At 36.9% G+C, this 24885-nt stretch overlaps 1 protein-coding gene across 1 annotated transcript in view; it reads right to left on the bottom strand.

Annotated features, from left to right (window-relative positions):
• ACER3 (alkaline ceramidase 3) overlaps positions 1 to 24885 on the bottom strand; it is a 126741-nt gene that overhangs the window by 33763 nt on the left and 68093 nt on the right. The window contains exons 3-7 of the mRNA XM_045817961.1: positions 21611 to 21663; positions 14156 to 14208; positions 12077 to 12158; positions 9940 to 9975; positions 397 to 455 (exon numbers count right to left, since the gene is read on the bottom strand). Coding sequence (XP_045673917.1) covers positions 397 to 455; positions 9940 to 9975; positions 12077 to 12158; positions 14156 to 14208; positions 21611 to 21663 — 283 coding nt within the window. The remainder of the gene's footprint in view (positions 1 to 396; positions 456 to 9939; positions 9976 to 12076; positions 12159 to 14155; positions 14209 to 21610; positions 21664 to 24885) is intronic.

The following is a 24885-nucleotide window of genomic DNA, read 5'->3' as shown; positions in this document are numbered from 1 at the left end:
GCCTGTAACCCAGGCATGTACCCTGACTGGGAATCGAACCAGTAACCCTTTGGTTTGCCGGCCTGCACTCAATCCACTGAGCCACACAAGCCAGGGCTAGCCTAGGATTTTTAAAAGCCTTTAATATAATAATGTACATTACAAACAAAAGGAGGCAATCAGATATAATTTTCCTCAAATTTCTTTAATTTTGGAACTCTTGTTTTCACATGATGCTTATTAATAACTTACTTAAAGAAGTAGCATTCCTTGTAATTATACTATAATAAATGTTGGGTTATAGTTTTCAATCAATATCCCTGCTGCAGTTCGGTTTTATCTATTACTTCAATTCAGGCTATAGATTTACTGCCTGAATGTACTCTAACCATAGTGTTGATGATCCAAACTACTTACCATGTAACAATATAAATAGATCGGAGTACTAATGTGAAGACCAACATTCCATACATGACCTAAATAAGAAAGAAAAAATGGAGTTAGTAAAATCATTATTCTTTGGCAAATGAAGTATATTTTGCCTATAAAAATGGCCCTCCCAATTAAATGTAAACATCATTAATTTCAAAAACTATGTAATTATATAATTAACAGTCATGCTAACCTTTGAGGAAAAATTAAGAGCCTTCTTATGAATAACCAGAAGCAGCAGTTCTATGTCAATTTAAATATCTGCTGAAACCTGAAGAAATGCTGTAATTTTGCTTCACACTTCCTAGACCCTTCCCTTCTCTTTAGCTTCACTTTCAGCAATGATTCTACTTCCCATTTTATAACAGTATAAATATGAACTCTTTTAAACTCTTCTTCCAAATGTTTCTGTATTCACAAATGTGCCTTCTCCCTGCTCTCTTTCTCCCATTCCAAGTCTGGAAAGAAACTGGTGCCTGTTTCTTCTTAAGTAAATCTAATTTGGGTTCTTTATTCCATGTATGTGCTCCCACATGTTCCTAGACTTGGCTCCATCAGCTAATCTCTTCTCTCTTCTCTACTGGGCCCTGTGTAAGTACTACTACCTGGAAAACCGAACCCAGTGGAAAAAATTAAACTTTTAAATGTGTGAAATAGTAAATACAAAAATTACATGGAATACGAGTTACATGTACTTAACAAATGCTTATAAAGACACCAGCCGGGAGAGTGTCACTCAGGACCCTGGTGAACACCCAGAGTGCTGCCGGTGTCCTTCCCGGTGCAACCCTCTTCCCTCCTCCTCAGAGGAAACCGTTTTCCTGCCTTTTATGATAAGCATTTTGCTTTTCTGTACATATTTACTAACTTAAACTTGTCTCCTAAATATGCATTCTTAAATATTTGTGTTTTGAATTTTAATTGAATTTCAATTTACAACAGAATATTGTAAATAGACACGTCTTTGTCTTTTTTAAAATCCAATTATGTTGTGTATGTAGCCTTAGCTCATTCATTTTTGGAGTTATATGCTATTGAATTGGATAAAAATGCCACAATTTATTTACCCATTCTTACGCTGATGGACATTCTTAGGTTATTGCTAGTTTCATTGCTATGAACATTCTTATTCACATATCCTAGTGCACATTTACACAAAAAAACTAAGTAAATACAGTATTAGATTAAAGCCTCTTAGAGTGTGATTGCCAGCTGAAATCCATAACTGCACCTGTGCTGCTCTAGTGATGGGCAAGAAAGGCCTGATCCTTGCCCTCACAGCAATTATAATCTAGAGAGAAGAGAGAAGCAAGCAATTAAAATGCACTATTTTAACTCTGCGATGGGGACTGCACAAAATCCACCTAAAAGCGTAGAAAGGCCACCTAATCTAGACTTATGCAGATCAGAGAGACTTTCATGGAGGATATGATGTTTAATCCCGTAACTGAAGCATTTTCAGGAGAAGTATTATTGATTAAAAAGGAAACATTAAGAGAAGGTGGAAGAGTGTAACTAGCTCAGCTCATATTCTGGGGACTAGAAGAAAGTAAGGATGTCTAGAATATATTTGAAACAAGAGCAGGAAAAATGAAATCTAGCTTTTTAAGTCATGTTAACAGTTGGACTTTTATCTTAAGAGCAATAGGAAGACAATGAAAGTTTCAGCAGTAGTTCAGCATGACCACTCATGTATTAGAAAGAGGTTCCTGTCTTGCTGGGTGGAAAATGACTTAGAGGAGGCCAGACTGATGGGGAAAAGGTCAAAGACAAGACATTGCAGTAATGTAGGTAAGAGACAGGGCCTAAACTAGGGCAGTGTCAATGGGAATGGAGAAAAATGTACAAACTAGGGACAAGCCCTAAGGGACATATTTAGGGCTCAGACAGAAATTTTGATATGGGAGTTAGAAAGAGTTGGGAAAGTCAGTGATGGCCTGATTTATAACTTGAGCAGCTAGGTACACGGTGAAACTGTTCAGCAGGCTAAATAATATTTGAAGAGAAGAAAGACTGAGTGGAGAAAAACAGTGCTTTCATTTTTGGACATGTTCGGAATTTGAGGTACCAGTGAGATATCCAAGTAGAGATCTCTAGCAGTAGTTGGATATCTGGGTCTGTAACTTAGAAGAAAAATCTGAGGTGAAGAAAGAGATGTATGAGTCATCAGCATACAGAAATCAAGAGGAATAATTCATCAGGAAGTATGTTAAATGTATCAGATATTGGATAAGGAAGAACCTGTACCCTACCAGTACAGTGGAGCTTTTTCAAATTAATTTTCTTCTTTCCACAAGCACCTCCACCCTATACATTGTGCTTCTCCCCAAGGAATCTGTGGCAAACTCTACTAGTGGCAGTAGTCCATATCCATTCTCTGCTTCTGTTTTTCCTTTTTTAATCCTCACACAAGGACATTTTTTCATTGTTTTTAGAGAGACAAAGGGAGGGGAGAGAGAAAGACATCAATGTGAAAGAGAAACATCGACTGGTTGCCAACCCTCATCCTTTTGGTGCATGGTACGATGATGCTCCAATCAAGTGAGCCATACTGGCCAGGCTCTCCTTCTGTCTTTATGGAAGACTGATTTTATTCATGTGGCAATATGTCTAGCTATAAAAGCTTGATTTCCCAGGCTCTCTTGCAGCTAAAGGTGGTCATATGACCTTCATAATTTTTTCTATACATATTCTAATATTAGCCATTTTAAAATTAAAAAGATAATAGAATACATACTTTTCTGCTCCTTGTAATTTTCATGTAAAAATATTTTACAAGGAATTTCTTTATCTTCCATATTTAATACATTTTTCAGCCTCCCAGTTCCAAAGACTATAAAATATTACTGGTGTTTTCTCTCTGCTAAAGCATCCTAAAACTAAGCTGTGTGTAAACTGGGATCGGGTATTTATCCTCAAGAAACCTATCACCCTAGGAAAAAAAGCAGGTTGTGTGTTTGTTTATCAGTAAAAAGAAAACTAAAGTATTTTGAGAAAAGCAGAAAAAAATAAATGTTGCATTCTGTGAGTTGCACTAAGATGGAAACATTTGAAGATGGACAAAACTGAGAGGTAATGGGGAGGAATTAAGTGGGACTTTGGAAACCATAGAAATATAATAATTATTTTGATGATAATGAGGGAGACCAACTTTCATTATTTCTTCAGAGTTAACATTATTCTCCATGACTCATTCCTTATGGTCTTCCATTCCATAGATTAAGCCAAAACACAGGCAAGAATTCCAAATAAAGAGCTGGTTTATTTTTTTACCAAGTCCTATTGAACAATGAATGATAGCCACTGGACTAGGTGGTCATCATTCAAAGATGAAAAGACACATTACTCTTTTCTTCAGTGGGCTCAGTCCAATAGAAACATGTTTAATCAAATCAAGCCCTTGGACCTGGTTTCCAACTTCCATTTTCCAATAAAAGGGATCAGGGCTCCATGGAGATTTGGCTGATTCCAGGCCTGGTGCAGAGAAAGAACAAAATGGAGTATCTTGCACTGAAAAGTAAGAAATACTCAAAGAATAATGAAAATACGTCAAAAAGATACAGAAACCAGCTTGAAAGGACTCCAAGGCCAAATCTGAGACAGTTTGTACATCAAAAATCAATAATGATAGTAACAAATCATAACCCATTGGATAAAATAGGAATGTATAAATCCATAAAGATAAAATAAATACATTTAAAGTTTAATAATTAGAGGAATGTTCAACAGTCTGAGAGTCCTTTTGTACAAAGCTCTTGTTAATTGTGAAGGTACAAGAATAACTTCACAATGGAGAAGGCTGGTAGACAGCATCTTAAGGTCGCGCCCCAACATGTGTATGACACACTTTCAAGAGGCTCGGGCGGGGGAGTTCGTTCTACTCTTCTAGCAGTTTTTCTGTAAGTTTGGTGTTGTTTAAAAATAAAAGTACAGTTAAGTCCTCACTTAAAGTTGTCCATAGGTTCTTGAAACTGCAGCAAAACGATGTATAACAAATTTTACTATAGGCTAATTAATATAAACAAGAATTAAGTTCCTATAGCATCTCATCAATATTATCACAAAAAGACAAAACAATGTTATTTGAGGACCTACTGTAAACAGTAAAGAAAGAGTTCCATACTAACATACTAGAAAAATTCTTAGCTTCACGCCTGCACCTCCTGAGGGAGCTCAAGTCTCTCACTCTGGGAGAAAGGCACTCAGCCCACCTGTGGTCAAGAAGAATTCAGCAGAAGGGGAGGTGAGGTAGGGATTTGTGGATAAGGTCCCTAGTTAAAGTCAAACCAGGCTAAGAGGCATTTTATTTGGGGACTTAATATAAGTCACTCTGACATGATAAGGTTGGTGTTTTCTATATAATTAAATGCTGGTTTAAATACTAATAAGCTAAATGTAGATGTTACTACACTTAGTAATATAACTATAAAATAAATGCACGAGTCTCATAAGGCAATGTGGTCTATTAGTAAAAAACATAGTTTTTATAAAAATTCAGAGCTGGTTTAAAATCCTAATTCTGCCCCAAGTATACAGCTTCCTAATTCATCCCACTTTTAAGTGCCAAAATTACTGAAATAGATCTTATCATGTCATGCCTCTGTCAATGGCAAAAGTGTAAGATCAAAACTTTAGCACGACATTTTCACAGTCAGGTTCCAGTCTTCCTTTCTCTTCTCATGTTCTGCAGGATTTTATATTTTAGCATAGGATTTCTCAAATAATAGTCCCCAGAATACTACTGTGCTGGGAGATGTTAAGTGATATTCTATAAAAAAGAATTCTATAGTCCAATAAACTGTGCTCAACTGGCATCTGCTGTGCGAAGTCTTTCTGAAATCCTTCTATAGATATTACTTAATCTCTTTTTATTCCCGAAGTACTTCACTTATATTTGACTTTGGACAGTTTTTAAAGTTGATAACTGAATTCTGGTTTACCTACAGCACAGGGAGCAAACACGAGGCCTGTGGCGGGCCGAATCCAGCCCTCCACCTTGTTTTATCCAGCCCAGCACCTTGTTTCTACTCGGTGGCAGCACCGAGCTCCTTGCCCCTAGTTAAGGAGTAGTTACATTTGCACAGTCCTAGAATTACATTCGGCCCTTTGAAGGCAACTGAGAAGCTGATGTGGCCCCAGTGAAAACGAGATTGACACCCCTGAGTCCTAAAGTAAAGCAGAGCTATACTTAAGTTTTACATATTCAGTCTTTACATTTTTTTCTAATAAATTCATCGTTGCACTAAAATCTAAAATAAATATGTAATAAAATTTAAATAACATTTTTCATTCTAATAACACATCTTTCTGATAATAAATTAGATTCCACAGTATACTGCCACAGGGACATCATCACATCATAAGACATCTGGGTTTTAAAATTAAAAAGACCTGAGTTAAACTCCCAGCTCTGCCGCTAACTAGGTGAGAAACATGGGCAGATAGACTCAACCTTTCTGACTCTCACCTACAAAATGAAGATGGTAATTTTATACAGTTTGCTGATATTTTTAAGATAATAGGTAAGTCAATCCATATAAACTGTATGAAAGAATATATAATACTCAGCACCTAACAGATATTTAAAAATGTCAGCTTCTTTTCTAAGTGTGCTTACATATTAATTTCCTTACATCTCTAATTTGTAATAAAATGGCACAAATGAAACATAATAAAATTAAACAAATCTGCTTACATTTCTGCTTTTCAAACTGTTGTGTCCTTTCTTAAAAACCATGAGGGCCAAATTAGAAGGGAATAAAATACTGACCTGTCCCCTCTAGAAACAATCTCTAGCAGACATCTACTTTGGCAGGAGGATTTTAAGCCACAGTACTCTTTGAAACATTAGATGAGCTTGCATCTGAGATACTCGAGTACTGATGGGTCAATTAGCTGCTCAAAGAGGGTTCACTGATTTCTTAAATGCTCAAATGCTCTTTTAATCTAGTTTCATATATGCTTTTTTGTTTCCTTAAGATACATTGATATTTCTATTGAATGTGGCATATTTGTGTATTGTACCCTTGGCATGGCTATCAAATTAAATAAACAGCATTTGGCTCTCTTTTGGAGATGTTTGGACTGCCTTATATTTAATATAGTAAAGTAGAACTGTTATCAGTATTTTCTCCCTCTGGGAAGCTAACCTGATTAGCAAGCCAATCATCCCAGTTGTGGCAGATACTTTTAAAGTGTTTATTAACTCTTTCCTTCTAATAGCATGCCACTACGTACCTCTCTAGGTCCAACTCACATATCTCCTTTCGAAAGCTTTCCCTGATTATCACAGGCAAAAACTTATGCATGTCATCTTATGCCTCAATATGTACTTTTAGTACCACACTATATTGTTTATTTTTGTGCTTTTGTTATTTTATATTAATTATTTTTATATTACTCTTGTGAAATAACTTCTTTTTTTTAACACTTTACAGTTGAGGAAATTGAAATATAGGCACAGTGAAATTTGTTCACAGATAACAAAGTATCAAGAAATCAAAGTGATAAGAAATCAAGATTCCAAACTCTCGAGACAGAGCTCCTTTATATTAGACAATATTGCTTTCCCCTCCTTTTCCATTATGTTCAAGATTTTGAAAGTTATTGTAAATCCGGTCACAAACTCCAAAACAATTTTCCACTTAAGAATTCCAAAATAACTTTTCTAAGTTTCTGTACCTAAGAACATCAACAGTTAGAAGCCTGACAGCTTAGTCTTCAAGCAGCCTCCCTTCCTCCTGCCGTTCTGGCCCAGCCTGGCAGCCACCATGAGGGTTTTCTATGTTTTGCTGCAGCCTCTCTGCCTACTCTTCTCCCAGGTGGCCCCAGGCATTGGCCTTCTGACGGGGCTATCCCACAGGTATCCAGGATACCAATGTGCCACTTTTCCCCGTGCCCACTCTACGCTGGGACTGAAGGCACCTGGTACAAAGGGAGGGCCAAGTGTTGCCTCTGAGCTGGGAGCCATGAGATGAGACCAGACGCCATGCGAACGATTTGTAAGCATTGTTTTACTTTTAAAAAAGACCTTTAACACATTGTATGTGGGAAACGTATTTATACGTTTTACGTTGACTGGTAGTAGAGCGCGCAATAAAAACTACCCACAAACAATGTGTTAAAATAAAAACACCAACAGTTACATGAAAGAATAAAAGCCATACTCCAAACTTTGACAAATAGAAAAATCTCAGAAAATGCAATTTTCTTTAAAGAGCAATACCTTTGTTGTTTTTAAACACTAGAATAAGTAATAATTTAGCTGTATGCAATAGATGTACCTTGTAATCCTCTCCTGAGTCATCTAAGCAGACAGACCGTGCCCTTGTCTACATTAGCACTGCGTTTACATGTTTATTACAAGGTATATATACCACAAATATTATTTTACAAGTCTGTTTTCCTGACCAGGTAGTGTGCACCTTGAGAGAGCAACTATATCTTATTTGCCTCTGTATATCAGTATTACTTAGTGTTTCCCGAGTGTTTAAGTATGTGCTAAGCGTTCTTTGTATGCATTATCTCATTTAATCCTCGGACAACTTTAGGAGATTACTATACCAATTTTAGGTTGTATAATAAGCTCCTTAAGAGCAGGGACCTCTTTATTTCATTTACTAATATATCTCCTGTGCCTAGTATAACACCAGGCACTTACAAAGCTCAAAAAGTTCTGTAACTTACCCAGGGTATACAGATAGTAAGAGAAGAGACTAGACTGGAATCCAGGTCTGCCTCACTTTAAAGTCTTACTTTGATTTCAACTTCCAGCTCAGAATTTAATACTGAGAAGGTACACAGTGGACATCCAATGAATGAATTAATGTGTTCTACCTTCAGGCTGCTTATCCACGTCACCTTAGCATCCCTCTGCTTCTTCACTTCTCTATTCTAATTTTTAATCTCTAAGCCTAGGATATAAGTCATAGCTATAAGCATTCATTCTGCCTCCTTCCCTATCAGCAAACATTACCATTCTACACAGAGAAGAAAATATTTACTAGTGGAAAAACACATGGAAATTGCAGCATAGGAAATTATATGAATAGCTTGTTACTTTTATTATATAAACACAATGTCAAATAGGTTTAAACACAAAATGGAAAACTGATGGTCATAAACTTACAAAAATTAACCTCAAAATTTCCAAAAAATTTTCTGGTAGTTGATTTTTCTTTCTTATAAATGTAAATAAAAAAGTTATAAACACTGAGCTATTTTTTTAAATAAATAAACTTACTTGATTTTTTTACACTGTATCAATAAATCTTTCTAAATAATGGTATCACTTCAAACTATAATAAACAGGGAAGTGAGTTGGGGGTATCCTCTCTGTAATACCTACTTTAGTATGTCTACTTTCAGCTGGCCTGTAGAAAAGCAAGGCACAATAATGTGGTTTTGGAATTTATTTTAACAAACCAATTTCTGCCCTGGCCAGGTAGCTCAGTTGGTAGAGCATTGTCCTGATACATTAAGGTTATGGGTTCAATCCCCAGTCAGGTCACAAACAAGAATGAATCAATGAATGCATAAATAAGTGGAACAACAAATTTCTCCCCGCTCCTCTCTCTCTCAAAAATATAATCAATAAATAAATGTATATAGTCTGTTTTAAAAATAAGTAAAAGTTAGAGAAACTTACTTATTATATAAGCACAAAGTATTCTAAAACTACAAGGGCTCTGATAATCCTGAAGTGTGTACTTATTTCTTTATTTTTATTTGCTAGTTTGTTAAAAGAATGGTGACAGGAATTGAACAAATCTAGGTTACAATCCTCCTGGCTCTGCCTCTTAATAACTGTGTAACCCTGGGGCAAATTTACTTATTATTTCTAAGCTCATTTTCCTTATAATGTGGACAATCCCTAATTTGCAGGACTGCTGGGGAGATGAGTCTGTGTAGTAATGAGCATAGTGCCGGGCGCATGGTGGCACTCAATAAACCGTAGCTAGCTCTCTTTAGTTAGGGTCTGCTACTTTATTTCATTCTGGTTTCATTATGAGATGCATTTAAATCATTATCTCCTACAACAAAGTTTCCCGTGTTTGCTCCCCTCAATTTAAATAAACTTCCACCTCAAAAAACTTATTAAAATATATAATGGGGGAAATATTCAAAGACTTTTCAGTCTACCTTTGCAACAAAAGAATGTCACAAAAAAGACTTTATATATATATGTATATATATATATATATATATATATATATACATATATATATGCATATAAGGCTCCCTGTTTTTTTCCCCCCTGCTTATAAGAGCACCGCTGTGGCTGCATTACTGACTTCCAACAGCCAGGTGGGCCTGGGCATTGATGGTTCCAGGTGGATTCCTGTTACCTACGGCTGGCTCCTGTAGGCACTTGAGTTTGCAACCTCTGTTTTCAACACTGAGTTTTCTTAGGATATCTATCATTTCATTCTCAAAAGTTGTATCTATTTATTATTTACCAGAAAAGGAAAACAGAAGGCAGTGAAGTATGGTTAACCAATCAAATTTGTAATAATTTTTAAGAATTACCTGATGGAATACAGGCTCCTTTACCTTAAGGTAAACCTGTAAAATATTAAAACACATGTAAATGAAGCACATTATGGAGGGGGGAAGAAATCCTATTCCAACAATTCTGCATATCCCAAACCTCTCCTGCTTTCCTAGTCGGGTTACTTAGACTTGACTCCAGCCGTATCAATCCAATCAGATTAGGTGGCATGCCACAAGAGGGCCAGTACCTACAGGTGGGTCTCCCCTGGTACTAGCTCTACCATGGTCAACTACATGTTTCAAAATGGTTGCGGATGACTTGGGCCTCTTGGCCTCTGCATCAGCATCAAGGAGGGACAAAAGTGCAGATACTCATGATGGCTGAAGAGGTTATGCCTGACAACCCTGTTCTGCAGCAGGAAGAACACTGACTTTAGAGTTAGAGACATAAATTAAATTTCAGACTCTGCTACTCACTTGCTGCAAGTAACTATAAGTGGCATCACAACCTAAAGACTAATTTTCCCTTATTATAATGGGAATAATAATGTTATGAAATAAGAAGGTAAAATACATGAAAAGTGTCTAGCATAATAGGTGTTCTATAAGTGAAAACATCTAAAACAAATCTCTTGTGCTTCTGCTTCCCAAAACCTCTAACTCACCTCACCTAGATGTGTTCCCAGTTACACAAAACCTAGTTTTAGGCTCCTGAGTGGTTAAGTTCAATGCTTATTCAAGATTTAGCATGCATTTATTGCATCACAGGAGTACGCCTTTAAAATGACACGGTAGAGAGGAATAAAAATTCAAATCATAATCTTGAAATGACTCCCATCACTTACAAGACAAACTCTAATTTTCAAAGCCTTCCGTGATCTCACTCCTGCCTTTTCTGTTTGGCTTCACTGCTTTCCTCTTGTTTCTTTTTCATTCTAGGCTCCAGAAAGCACAGTGCTTCCCCAAATGTGCTATATTCATGTTTCTGTATCTTTAAACAAGATGCTCTTCACTTTGTTCAGAAATCCTCCCCTGCTGGCAAACACTCATCTTTCAAGATTCAATTCAAACTGCACCTCTTTCTTGAACGCTTTTCTGATTCTGTCTCAATTCAGCAAAAGCAACCACTCATTTTCCTCTGTACCCTCATTGTCCAGGTATACATGGTTCTATGCCTACAGACAATGTCATATAGTCTATTTAGAAATGTTTCACCACGCTCTTGCCCAAGAGCCTCGTGAGCTTCTAATCATCAGTGAAAACCCAGTTTAACCCCTGGCTGGTGTGGCTCAATGGATTGAGTGCCGGCCTGCCAACCAAAGGGTTGCTGGTTGGATTCCCAGTCAGGGCACATGCGTGAGTTGTGGGCCAGGTCCCTAGTAGCAAGGGGCTCATGAGAGGCAACCACACACTGATGACTTTCTCCCCCTCTTTCTCCCTTCCTCCCCCTCTCCCTAAAAATAAGTGAATAAAATCTTAAAAAACAAAAATAAAAACAGCTTAAGTGCTTCTCTATGGTACGTTCCTTGACCCACCCAAGAAATCTTCATTGAATATTCCTTCATTTCATTCTTATATAACTCGTTTTTGCCTCTATTACTGTAATTGATCATCTTTTGAAGCAATTCATTATTTATATGTTTGACTTCCCTACTAGAATGTACTCCTTAAGCAAAGCAACTGCTTCTCAGACATTTTTGTATTTTCTACTGCCTGATATGGTAGTCTGCAATAAAAGTTTGTTGAAACGAGTATCTCTCTAGATAAAAGGCAATTAATTCACTTGTGGGGGAAAAGAAGCTATCTCAACTTATTAGGAAATGTTAAAATAGACATATTAGGCTCATGAGAGCAGATCTAATCTCTCTCTCTCTTTTTTACCAAATAGGAGGTAATACATCTATGAGAAAAAGTTTATTTTTTCCATTGCTACTGAACATTAGCCTTTTGATTTTTTCCCCATTTTTTTAAAAAAAAACAGAGTTTAAAAAATTTGTTTCAACTTTTTGTTGAGAAATAACAGCTAGACAGGAATTTAAAAAGTAGTATTTGTGAACTATGTATAGAAACATTTCGGTTTGAACAGCATGAAGCAAACACTGGAAGCAAAATGTGCCAAACTTCATAAATGCCTAGTTGACATGCTCAATCTACTAGATGAAACATGACTTACTGTGGTTACTATTAAACTGAATAGAACTAAGGTAAAAAGCAGGTGGTAGTTTACTGAGTTCTTGATCTTGAAACATTCAAACCTTAAAAACAAACAAAAAAAGAAAATGGCTTTAGAATATACAACTAGAAAAATAAATAAAACGCTGTTTTACCATCTGCACACGAGCTTCTGAGTCTACTGATGCCCATTTCTTCCATCTGTACCCTCACCTTAGAGAACCTGTACTGTCTACAGCATCCAAGAGTCGCGGGGACCAGGAGAAGGCACCTTTCTTAAACAGGGCCAATGAGATGCTCTCCCCTGAAAATCTGGAGTCTGGTGGCTGGACTAAGGCATACTATTATAGAAAATATCATTCTATTACAATTGTCTCTTTACTTACCTGTCTCCCCAACCAGACCATGAATTCCTTGTGTGCAGGGATAAACTCTTTTTTTGATATATCTAATCACTGGGATAGTATATTCAGTAAATAAGTATGAACAAATACATGGCCATCAGTTAAATGTCCAATGTTTGAACCTTCGTTTCAGTACAAGCAGCAGGAGGGTTCTCTCAGTTTACTAATTAATTGGCTGTGGGAATTGGACCCAACTCCTATTTCCTTTCCTGTAAAGAACGGTAGTAGCCCAGGTGATTTCCAAGATCTCTGTTATCTTTAAATTCTGGAACTTGATGACTTAGTAATAAGAGCTCATCTGAAAGTATATTTTCTAGATCAGGGTAGCAAACTACAGCCCAAGGGCAATTTCTCAGGCTAAACCTGTTTTTTTCTAAAATATAATTTTATTGGAACAGTCACACTCATTTGCACATCTCCTAAGCTAGACAGCAAAGTTGAAGAGTTGCAACAGAGATCATAGGCACAGAAAGGCAAAAATAATTACTATCTGACCCTTTACTGAGAAACATTTCAGAAGAACTTTTAAAAATATATATTCTTTGAACTATTCTGAATTTTACATATTTTTGGAAGATATTCTTGAGCTAGCAATGATGATCATATTGAAAATAATCAGATTGCTATCACATGAGGGGCTCAGAGATGTCTTAAGTATTAGTGCTAGGGAACAGAACATATACTTAGAAGGTAAAGCTATTAAACTTATAGCTCAGTTTCCAAATCTGACACTTACTAACTACATGACCTTAGGTAAGTCACCTAAGCAAAAGTTCTACTTATATCTGTGGGCGGAAAAGAGGTCCCACGGAAAGTAACTTCATGGGGGATCTGGTCATAAACTCCTAAGTGATCAGGTCATGGTGGGTGGCAATGCCCCAGACACATGACTTTTTAGTAAAAGGTTTATCTTTGCCATAAGCAAGCCCTGTCCATTGTTTCTGTGCACCTAGGTTAACACACCTTCAAAATAAGCTTAACCACACTTAAGAAAGCACCTAATCTTGTAAACTATCCAATCCCTGCATTGCTTTCTCCAATCTTTATGTAATCTTCCCTCGTTCCCTCTTTAATTACAAATGGATAAAAGAAACTGTAAAACCATCATTCTTGGAGCATCTGAGATCTTGCTTTCCAGCAACTGTCATCAGTTTGGGCTCAACTAAACTCCTAAAAAACCTCTTTACAGTCTTGGACATTCCTTAGGTCAGTATATCCTCAGACCTAAGTTACTAAATCTGCCTGTGCTTCACCTCGGCACCTGTAATATGGGAACAATACACATTTACCTTACGCAGTTGTGAGACTCAGAGATGACTTGGTATCGCTAGAACAATTCCAGGTACAAAGTAGATGAATATTATTTTTATGGTATAAATATAGAATATTTATTTAAACATGTATACAATCGTAACTCAAGAAAGGGCAAATGATATAGCTTAAGTCAAACTTAAATAAGAGTCTAAATTGGCTGTAGGGTTTTGAGAATAAAAGTTAATAAACAACATTGTAACTTCCCAGAGACTATACTCTCCACATTAATATCACAAGTATCATAATCTACACTATTACAATCTCTCAGTAATATTAACTGAGTTATATAACTTAATTTGCTATGACGCCAATATGAATTTTACAATACATCAAACAATAGAATTTTACACCTAAATACTTACATGCAGTACACAAACATACAACAGCTGTAAATCATTGGGAGTTCATCCAATAGCTATAAGAAACAAAGGCAAATAATAGGACATGAATACTGTAGAGCTGTAATTATACAAATCAAAATGAAACATGGTTAAAATGGTCACCTCATTATCTATTATGTTTTACTAATTCTTTTATATACTTATTATTGTCTAATTTACACTGTTCATTTTTTTTAATAAGTAAGCTTATCCACCCATCTAGCTGTCCTAATGTACATATCCAAGTATAATGCGGGACTCATGAGGCAGCTCAGATCATTTGGTATCACAATCTATATCACAAACTATAATATCGTATTTCCAGGAAAGAATGATGTCCACCACGTAGAGGTCTATGGGTCCTATCAGTATTCTTTTGCATTTATGTCCTTTCCTGCAGGACTTAAAATCAGTAAAATGTCCACTAACATACACAGGAAGAGGTATTGTGGTCAGGGAAGTCACTTAATCTAAGTAACCTATGTCTCAGGAAAATAATATTATTAGCAATAGTAATTATAGCTATTATGTATTAAACTAGAGTGAGACACTAAGCTAAGTGTTATAGATAAGTTTTGCTAACCCTTAAACCAATCCTAAACCCAGTCATACATGTGGGGAACGCACTGAAGGGAGAAAGCATAGATGTAGGAGGAACAGCCACTCGGCTACAGCAGTCCATGCTAAGCAAAGTTGCCACTTGAATTCAGGTAGCAGAACTGGGAACAGACATAAGTGAACAGGTTTGAGAAATACTTAGGAAGTAAAGTAAACATGGAGTTGTAGTTGATTTGATACAAAGGTGAGGGATGCCAGTGATGACTCCCTAGTCTTTTGCCTAAACATTTCAGATGATGGTAATACAATTTACTCAGATTGTGAAAACAGAGAAAATTACAAGAACAATTTTCAATATGTTGAGTTTGAGGTATCTGTGAGGCAGCCAGGTGATGTCAATCAGGCACTAGAAATACAAATCTGTAGTGGAAAAGAAAGGTCTGGATTCCAGATTTTGACTGCATGTTTATTTGTTTAAAGAACTAAATTGAACTAAGTATATGTTCAATATGTTCAAAGAACACAGATTTTATTTTTATTTTTTAAAGATGTTATTTATTTATTTTAGAGAGAGGGGAATGGGGGGAGAAAGAGAGGGAGAGAAACTCTATGTGAGAGACCAACATAGATCAGTTGCCTCTTGTACACGTCCCAACTGGGGATAGAACCTGCAACCCAGGCCTTTCCCTGACGGGGAATCGAACTGGTAACCTTTTGCTTTGCAGAACGATGTTCAACCCACTGAGCCACACCAGTCAGGGCAAAAAGAACACAGATTTTAAAATCTGGGTGATACAAGTAGAATAGTCTTATTTTAAAACCAAAATAGCAAAAATTAGGACTGGTAAAAGAGCACAGGGTTCCAGAGCAGGGAGGGGTATGGATCTGAAGATGAATCTGGAGAGGCAGGCAGGGGCCAGATCACAGAGCCTGAGGTTCACATTTATAGGCTTGAACTATAAAGAGTGACATGATGGGAGAGCAGAGACTACATTTTACGTATCTTATCCCCAGCACTTAGGCAAAGCCTAGCAAATATTGCCCAAAGAATAAAAGCAATTAGTTTTGTTTGTAGGAAGAGTTACTTCTGTTCCAGTGTGACAAATGGATAAGGAAAAGTGGGAACACCAATGATAGGAATCTGGGTTGGAGATGATGGACTAGGGTAGCGGCAATACAGAGAGCCAGAGGCAGATGTATCCGAGAGTGAGTATGAAGGTTGAATCAAGAGGTGTTAGTGGTTGTAGAGGTGAGACAGGAAAAATTAAAGATGAATCATAGGTATCTGGCTTGGGCTTTCAGTGTAAGATGGTTTTATTCACTAAAATAGGGAACAAAGGAGAAAGAAAGGTGGTATTTATAAGTGGAACATCTATTGTTTATAAAGTCTGAATTAGCTTACATTATTACCTAACATTTATGCTATTTTTATTTTTGTGTTATAAATAAAGTTATAGGTGAGCAAGCATTTTTCTTTGGTTTTATTTTCTAGGATAAGTAAAATTTTTTAGTTATGAGAAACAGCTAAATGCATTCTTTTTTTACTAGCATTTATTTTTTCTAATATCAAACATATTATATGTTCATTACAGAATACTTGGAAAAGGCAGAAAAACACAAAGAAAAAAATTAAGAAACTGCCTTTAATTTTACCCTCCCCAAGATTATCGATAACTGTATATTTTGATTAGTGAAAGCAAAAAGGAATGAGTTGAATGAGTAAATAAATGAAAAAGGTCTGGGAGAAGACTTCAAAAACTTAAGATCTTTATGCTCCTGCCACGCTTGGTACAAGACACTGTCTTAAGGCAGATAAAGGAAAAAAAGAATACAAAGTGAAAGTCGGACCCTAATCTTGTCTTTAACTTCCTGTGTAACTTTAGTCAAGTCACTTCCCCATCGTTAGGCTATTTTTCATTTATGAAATTTGTAGATTGGACTAAATTTTAAAAACCTCTTCTCATATTAAAGCTCAATGATTTTAAATTGTCCTTTGGTACCTTTACACCCCTGTATTTGAAGGCCATCTGTTCACTCTACCCCATCTCTAATATTAGTTTTCCTCAACCCCATCTCCAAATGCATTGCTACTGGCTAGCTGCCACAAGAATATAACACATGAATACTGAGAAAGTAGGTAGTCATGCTCAAAATGTTACCTTTCACAAGGGCACACATAACTCAATAGTACTCAAACGAGTGAATCACTAACAATGGGTCAGTAATGGTGGTTTCAGATGTTTGGACTGGCTGAAGGAAATTATTATTTACTAAACATTTATTTACCAGCTCCTATGCTGGTATTGTACTTCCACACATGCCAATCAACTGATCCTCATAATACTCTTAACAGGTATTATTAGACCCATTAGATAGATGAGAAAACTAAGGTTCAGCAAGATTAAGTGGCATATCTACACTCAAACAGCCAGCAAAGGGGCAGAATCAGAACTGGAACCTATGCAGCCACCTAGACATAATAAATCTGAAGAAAATGCCATTCATGCTCTAAATCATTCTCAAGACAGAACTGTCAATATTTTGCTTGAGTTCACTTTAGGCAGAGCTGGGCTTCCAATACCTCTATAGATATAACAAGCTAAGTTCAGGCTTGCAGAATGGTCTATTGATCACCAGAGCCAGGTAAGTGGCAGCACTGCCATTTCTTACTTTACTTCAGTGACTTTGTATAACAAATGATGGCCTAACATAGTCGAGTCAAATTTATTCTGAAAGGAGGCAACACAGGGAGCCATTAAAGAGATGGAGAAGTCCTTCAATATTGATGATTCTTCCCTCCTCCTCAGTCACTGGGAAAATGGGTCATGTCATTTCTGCCTAGTTAGACGAGCACATAAAACCATAACTTTGTAGTCCAAAAGGGGAAGAAAATAAGGCATCTGTATAAGTTGCCCATGATAAAGTAGTATTATAGTGATGACAGAGCACAGAATCAAAGATCTCAGGATCAAAGGCCATCTTGTCCATCCAAATGTGTGTTATCCTGCTAACAACCTTGCCAACAATTAAGATTATATGCCAGTCAAAGTGTGTCCCACCTTTGCTCAAAATCCATTAATGGCTCACAGAGGATAAAGTCCAAGAGGCTTAAATCTGTCCTCTGGTTAGTTTTCCAAAGCACATCTTCATGTTGTTCAATGCCTGTCCCAGAGCAGGTACTGGATAATTTAATACATATTAGCTATTATTACTGGCAGCACTACCGCCATCATCACCACATACTTCCAATTCCACGGCTACAACCATAATGTACTACCTGCAGTATCCCTAGGTACCAGCCATGCTCTCACATCTCTGCACGTTCTATCTAGACGGCCTGGCAAATTCCTACTCATCATTGACAGTGCAACTCAAAACACGTGTCTGAGTCATCTGTGTGAAACCCGTTCTCTGCTCTTCCTACCCTAAACAATTCATTTCTTTTTCTATTGCCATAGGACTTTGTATGACCCTTTATCACTGCATTGTCTTCGCTCCTAGACAAATAACTCCCTGAAGAAAAAACATCTTTACCTGTGCATACCTGTTGCTCAGGTACCAAATACAAAATTTTGAACTAATTAAAGTGTTTGTTCAGCCTGTGCTTGGGTACCTCCAAGCATAGAGGACTCAAGATCTCCCAAGGCAGTTTTTGCCATCTACTAGCTCAGACAATTTTTCCCTATGTTGATCAAGATGTCTCTTCATCTTTAATGCCCCTAGGACCACACGGAATAAACTTAATACTGTTCAACAAGTCAACCCTTAAACACCGATTCATAAAACATTTATGCAGTGCTATATGGCAACCTGTGATATAAACAGGGGATATACCAAGGTCAACCAGAGAGAGTCCCTGCTCTTATATAACTCATATTTTGATAGAGAAGTCAGGCACATACATGGTGTATTTATAAAATAACACTGATAAGAGCAGTAACAGAGATGCACAGAGTGTTATGGAAGAACATATGACGAGAACATGTCCTGCCTGGGGCCATGGAAGGCTTCCTAGAGGGGCTGCCATCTTGCCTGAGACTTTGAAGAACAAACAGGAATTGTCAATGGGAGAGAGGGAAATGCAAGAGGGCCAGGCATGAACAAATGCACAAAATAGAGAGGCTAGTGATTAGAGCTCAGTGTGGGTCACTGAGCATGTCTTCTGTTCTTCCAGCTAAACATAGTCATGTACTGACCACACAGTGACATTTCCCTCCATCATGGAATGAATATATGACAGTGGTCCCATAAGATTATAATGAAAGATTAAAAATTCCTATCACCTAGTGATGTTGTAGCCAAAGTTAAGCCTTAGCGCACACATTACTCATATGCCTGTGGTGATGCTGGTATGAACAAAACTACTGCATTACAGCACACACAATTACAGTAGTAGGCTATACCATCTAGGTTTGTGTAAGTGCACTATGATGTTTGCACAAAAATGAAATTGTCTAACGCATTCCTCAGAACATATTCCGAGGCTAAGCAGCACATGACTGTGTTCCCAGTTCCTTCCCCTCAGGCATCACGACTAGGTTTTTAGTGCTTTCACCATTCCGGTGTCTTCCATCCAAACACATGCTAGGTTAGTCCGCAGAACTGAATGCACTATTCTTGTCACGATCTAATCAGCACAGAGTAGGCGAGACTTTCCCTTTGCTCACTCAAATGCCTAGCCTTGCCTGATGTCTTGTCTCAGCACATTCATCTGGTTGTTTCTTCATATACATGGGACAGATAAATAAATAGATAATATGGGCTTCAGCAAAACAGAAAACTTTTTTGCTTCAAAGGATGCTAGTAAGAAAAAGCAGACCTGGCTGGTGTAGCTCAGTGGATTGAGTGCAGGCTGTGAACCAAAGGGTCACAGGTTTGATTCCCAATCTGGGCACATGCCTGGGTTGCAAGCCAAGTCCCCAGTGGGGGCCACATGAGAGGCAACCACACATTGATGTTTCTCTCTCTCTCTTTTTCCCTCCCTTCGCCTTTCTAAAAATAAATAAATAAAATCTTTTCAAAAAAGGAGTATCCAGAACAAAGAACTCTTACAACTCAATAAAAAAAGCAAGTAACCAATTTTTTAAAATGAGCAAAGGGCCATCTGAACAGATATTTCTCTTACGAAGATATACAGATAGCCAATAAGCACATGAAAAGATGCTCAACATCTTTAGTCATTACGGAAATGCAAACCAAAACCACAGTGAGATACCACTTCGCACCCATAAGAACAATATAATCAAAAGGACGGACAATAACAAGTATTGCCAAGGATATGAAGAAATTGCTGGTGGGAATGTGAAATGGTACAGCCACTTTGAAAACAATCTGGCAGCTCCTCAAAAGGTTAAACATAGTGTTACTATGTGACCTACCAATTCCACTGCTAAGTATCCACCCAGGAGAATTGAAACATATCCACAAAAACTTGTATATGGATGTTCATAGCAGCATTATGCAAGAAAGCCAAAAAAATGGAAATAATCCAAATGCCCATTAATTGACAAATGGATAAACAAAATGTGGTATATCTATACCATGGAATATTAGCTGGCCTATATAAAAGAAGATAGACACAAAGGTCACATTTTGTATGATCCATTGCTAAGAAATGTTCAGAATAGGCAAATCCGTAGAGCCAGAGAACAGACTAGTGGCTGTGAGGGGCCAGGTGGAAGGACTAGTAGAGAGTGACTACTAGTGGGCTTCTCTCTGGGGTGATGAAAGTGTCCTGGAATCAGATTCTGTTTGAATGTCTTCAATTTTTATAGATTCTTTCCAAGCTCCTTCATGTTACCATAGATTCTTTGTACTTCTTTAAAAATAATTTTAATATTTATATTGTGTTTTCCCAGCCAGAAAACATAAGATTTTTCTGTGCTTGATTAGGTCAGCCCAGTATCTTATCATTTGCATATTCTCTAAGTCCAGCGTGGCATGCACAACAGACATGATACTTTCTTATAAACATGTGTTCAATATTAAAATGAATCTAAGAATTCTTATACATTTAATATAGCTACAATTAATAATTCATAGACTGCTGTACATACAGACCCTTCCAGAATTAACACTGTCCAATACTAGCCTTATGTGGCTACTGAGCACTTGAAATAAACCTAATCTAAGATCCACTGACACTATGAGATATAGATCTGATTTTAGGGTGTGAAACATTTCATTAATACATTTTTATATTAACTACAGGTGGAAGTAATCCTTTGAGTATATTGGATTAGATAAAATACATTATTAAAATTAATTTCACTTATTTTTATGTGTTTTTTTATTAGCGTGGCAACTTGAAAGTTTTAAATTACATATGCAGTGCACATTATATTTCTACTAGACAGTGCTGTTCTAGAAGTTTCTGGGTTAGTGATGAGGAAAAGAGAGGTCAAAGATTGAGGACTAGATATATAGCGTCCTTAGAGAATGGGCAATAAATAAAAATGCTTGCATAGCTCTAAAACTTTGCTAGCTAGAACAACCAGACCATTCCAATGGACTCCATAAGAGTGAAACATGAGGGAATACAGGCATTGAAGAATAAAAATATATTATTTTGAAAAACTGATTATGTCTTTTTAAGATGTCTCTATTGGACTCTATTCTTTGATCTGCTCTAAAATTGTACATACCTACACAGAAGGATCAAAAAGTTATATCCTCACTTGTCATGGACCACTTTTTGCTTGCCTCCTTACTTCATTTAGTCAATTTGGATCCCTTTGGCCTGAAGTAAAAACTCCAGAGATTTCATTTTTTTCCCAGTCTCTTGTCTTAATCATCCTCTAGCAACATGATCTTTTCTCAAATCTGAAGTGTTTCTGGATTAGAAGAAATAAGCATTTCGTCAATTTTGTCATTACTGACCTGCATTTCATATTTCAGAGTCATGTGGAAGCACCAGGATCCCATGCCTACCACTGAAATTAAAACAAACAAATAAAACAATTAGCAGTAAGTTCTTTGGAGGTAGCCAGAGTGACTTCAGAAGACAATAAGACATTACAAAGCACTGAGCTGTTTTTTTTTAAATTTTATTTATTTTTAGAGAGAGGGGAAAGAAGAGAAAAAAAGGGAAACATCCATGTATGAGAGAAACATGGATTGGTTGGCTGGTTGCCTCTTGCATGACCCTAACCAGGGACCTGGCCCATAACTCAGGCATGTGCCCTGACCAGGAACTGAACCTGCAACCTTTCGGTCTATGGGAGGATGTCCAACCCACTGAGCCAGCCCAGCCGGGACTCAAGGCACTGAGTTTTAGGGAGAACAAAGTTTACAAAATCTGTGGCAGGATATAGTGGACTGTGTAGAAGCTCTATAATTAATGACATTTTGGTGTAGAATAAAAGAAATATAGTGTAAGTTCTCTTAAATTCCCTCTAATACCTGATTTACTAGTTTAATCAATATTCTCCATCCTTTCTTTAAAATATATTACCTGATGCTCAGGGTAAGCTTTAATGCCATGGATGGTTAGCTATTCTTCAGTACTTTGCACATCTGATCCAAATAGCTGAAATGTATGCTCACTGGGAGTCAGTCAGCTGTGTTTATTCTGAACCCTGTTTAATGCCACTGTATTTAATTATCAGAACTATAACTGCAAAAAGAGCTACCATTTCTACAAAAACTATTTTGAATGCTTAAAATGCATTTAATAAAAGTAAGTTGCTAATAAAAATTGCTGTTGAAATTAGCTGTGGGTAAGATATATGTCACAGATTAGGAAAAATAGTAAAAATCTAAGATTCTACATTCATGTCTCCAAGTTCTTTCCAAGTGCCTCTATTTTAAATAAACTGCCTTCATTTTAGGGTTTAAAAAATGTTTTTTAAAAGACTAAGTAGAACTATAATTAGAATCGTATATTCAAAGGCCATGCCCCATACCATATAATTGTCAAAGATGGTACAACTACATTTTAAACAATACCAAGAGAACATTTGAAAAGGTTTGGATCCTTGAGTGAGGTGTGATTAAGCGGCCAGTCTCCCGTTCAGGGTGCATAGTCAAGGTTTTATTAAAATAAACCTTGAAGGTGGGTGTATATACATGTTTTCAATAATTATATGCCTTGACTTTTTAAAAATCAACTGACCAAATATCAACCCCTATCACTTGTGGTAATTGAGCTTCTAATGTGATTCCTTAGCTTCTGTCAACACACGTTTACTAAGCACCTCTTATTTGCCAAAGTCAGTTACAGACGCTGTGGGACAAAGATAAGGCCCAGCCCTTGGCCCTAGTGAAGCCTATAGTCTAATGGAGGGTACAGGCTGGTAACCAGAAAAGGCCGGTACAAGGAGGTATGGTACGGAGATACATAGAGAGTACCACGGGAGCACAGAAGGTGGGCACTTAGGAAGAAAGTTAGAGTCGTGCAGATACCAGGAGACTCAGCCTCAAAGGTGTACAGGGGTCAGCCCGACAAACACAGTAAATGTGGGCGTCACCAATAATTAGTACAAAGCCACTTGAGAAAAATTTCAAACTCTTTGTTACTCTTGCTTTTTTTCAAAAAGAAAATAACCACACAAATGATTAGATTCTTTTTACTGCTCAAAATGAGACAAGAAAAGTAAAATATTATTGTACTTGATTTATTAAAGAAATGGGGAAGCAGGATGGTTGGTGTCTTTTTTTGAAAGAAGAAATTAGAAGGTGCAAAGGTAGGTAAGTTAATGGAAGGGTAAAAATAAACACTGTGAATTATTTAAAGTCACACAATATACTATGAAGTAAAAAAATAAAAATAAAGTGGGGTGACTATGCACCCTGAACGGGAGACTGGCCGCTTAATCACACCTCACTCAAGGATCCAAACCTTTTCAAATGTTCTCTTTGTTTTGTTTATATATAGTGCAAAAGTCTGATTTTTTTCAGCACTCTATAAAATTTATTTTCAACAACCCATTTAAAATGCCAAGTAATGTAATAGAACAGCATCACCTTCTTCCACAAAATATTTTATATTTTGATACTTTAAAGCAAACCACCAATATTTGCTAAAGTTTACCAGCTTAATGAAGATACCATTTATATACAAATTAATTTATTGAAAGTGCACAATTTGATTTTAGTATGTTCATAAAGTTATGCAACCGTCATACCTAATTTTAGAACATTTTCATCACCCCAAAGAGAAACCTAATACCTATTAGTAGTCACTTTCTATTTCTCCTGATATATATCCCCTCCTCAGCCCTAGAAAACCATCAACTTACTTTCTGTCTCTACAGATTTGCCTGTTCTGAACTTTTCATATAAATGAAATCATACAACAGGTAGTCTTTTCTGTCTGCTTTCTTTCACTTAGAATAATATTTTTAAGGTTCATTCATATTATAGCATGTATTGATAATTCATTCCTTTTATGGATGAATAATATTTCACTGCATGGACATACTACATACTACATTGCATGGACATACTACATTCACTAGCTTATGGACATTGCTATAAATTGCATGTTTGTGTCCCCCCTAATTCATCCGTTGAAGCCCCTAACCCCCAACATGATAGTGTTAGGGGGTGGGGCCTCTGGGAGGCAATTAGGTTTAGATGAGGTCATGAGGGTGGGGCCTCATAATGGCATTAGCGTCCTTGTAAGAGGAAGAGAAAAGACCTCACTCTCTCCGCACCTGCATGCAAAAAATAGGCCATGTGAAGACACAGGGAAAATTCATCTGCAAGCTAAGAAGAGGGCTCTCAATAGGAACTAACTAGACCAGCACCTGTAACAAAATAAATGTCTGTTGTGCAAGCCACCCAGACAACTTCAGCTAAGGCAGACGTTTAGAATTTCACATTTTGGCTATTATGAACAATGCTGCTGTGAACATTCATATAGAGGCATACCTCATTTTATTGTACTTCACTTTATTGCCCTTCACAGACATTGCATTTTTTACAAATTGAAGGTAAGACCCTCCACCAGTGAAGACTACAACTCACTGAAGGCTCAGATGATGGTTAGCATTTTTTTAGCAATCAAGTATTTATAAATTAAGGTATGTACATTGTTTTTTTAGACACACTGTTATTGCACACTTGATAGGCTACAGCACAGGGTAAATAAAGCTTCTATATAAAGCTTTGCTTTATTGACTTGCTTTATTACAATACTTGCTTTACTGTGG

Source organism: Phyllostomus hastatus, unplaced genomic scaffold (assembly GCF_019186645.2).
Source record: "Phyllostomus hastatus isolate PE091 unplaced genomic scaffold, TTU_PhHast_1.1 phas_scaffold_317, whole genome shotgun sequence".
NCBI classification, from domain to species: Eukaryota; Metazoa; Chordata; class Mammalia; order Chiroptera; family Phyllostomidae; genus Phyllostomus; species Phyllostomus hastatus.
The sequence above is the reverse complement of the archived record's forward strand: the minus strand, read 5'-3'. Positions and strand labels throughout refer to the sequence as shown.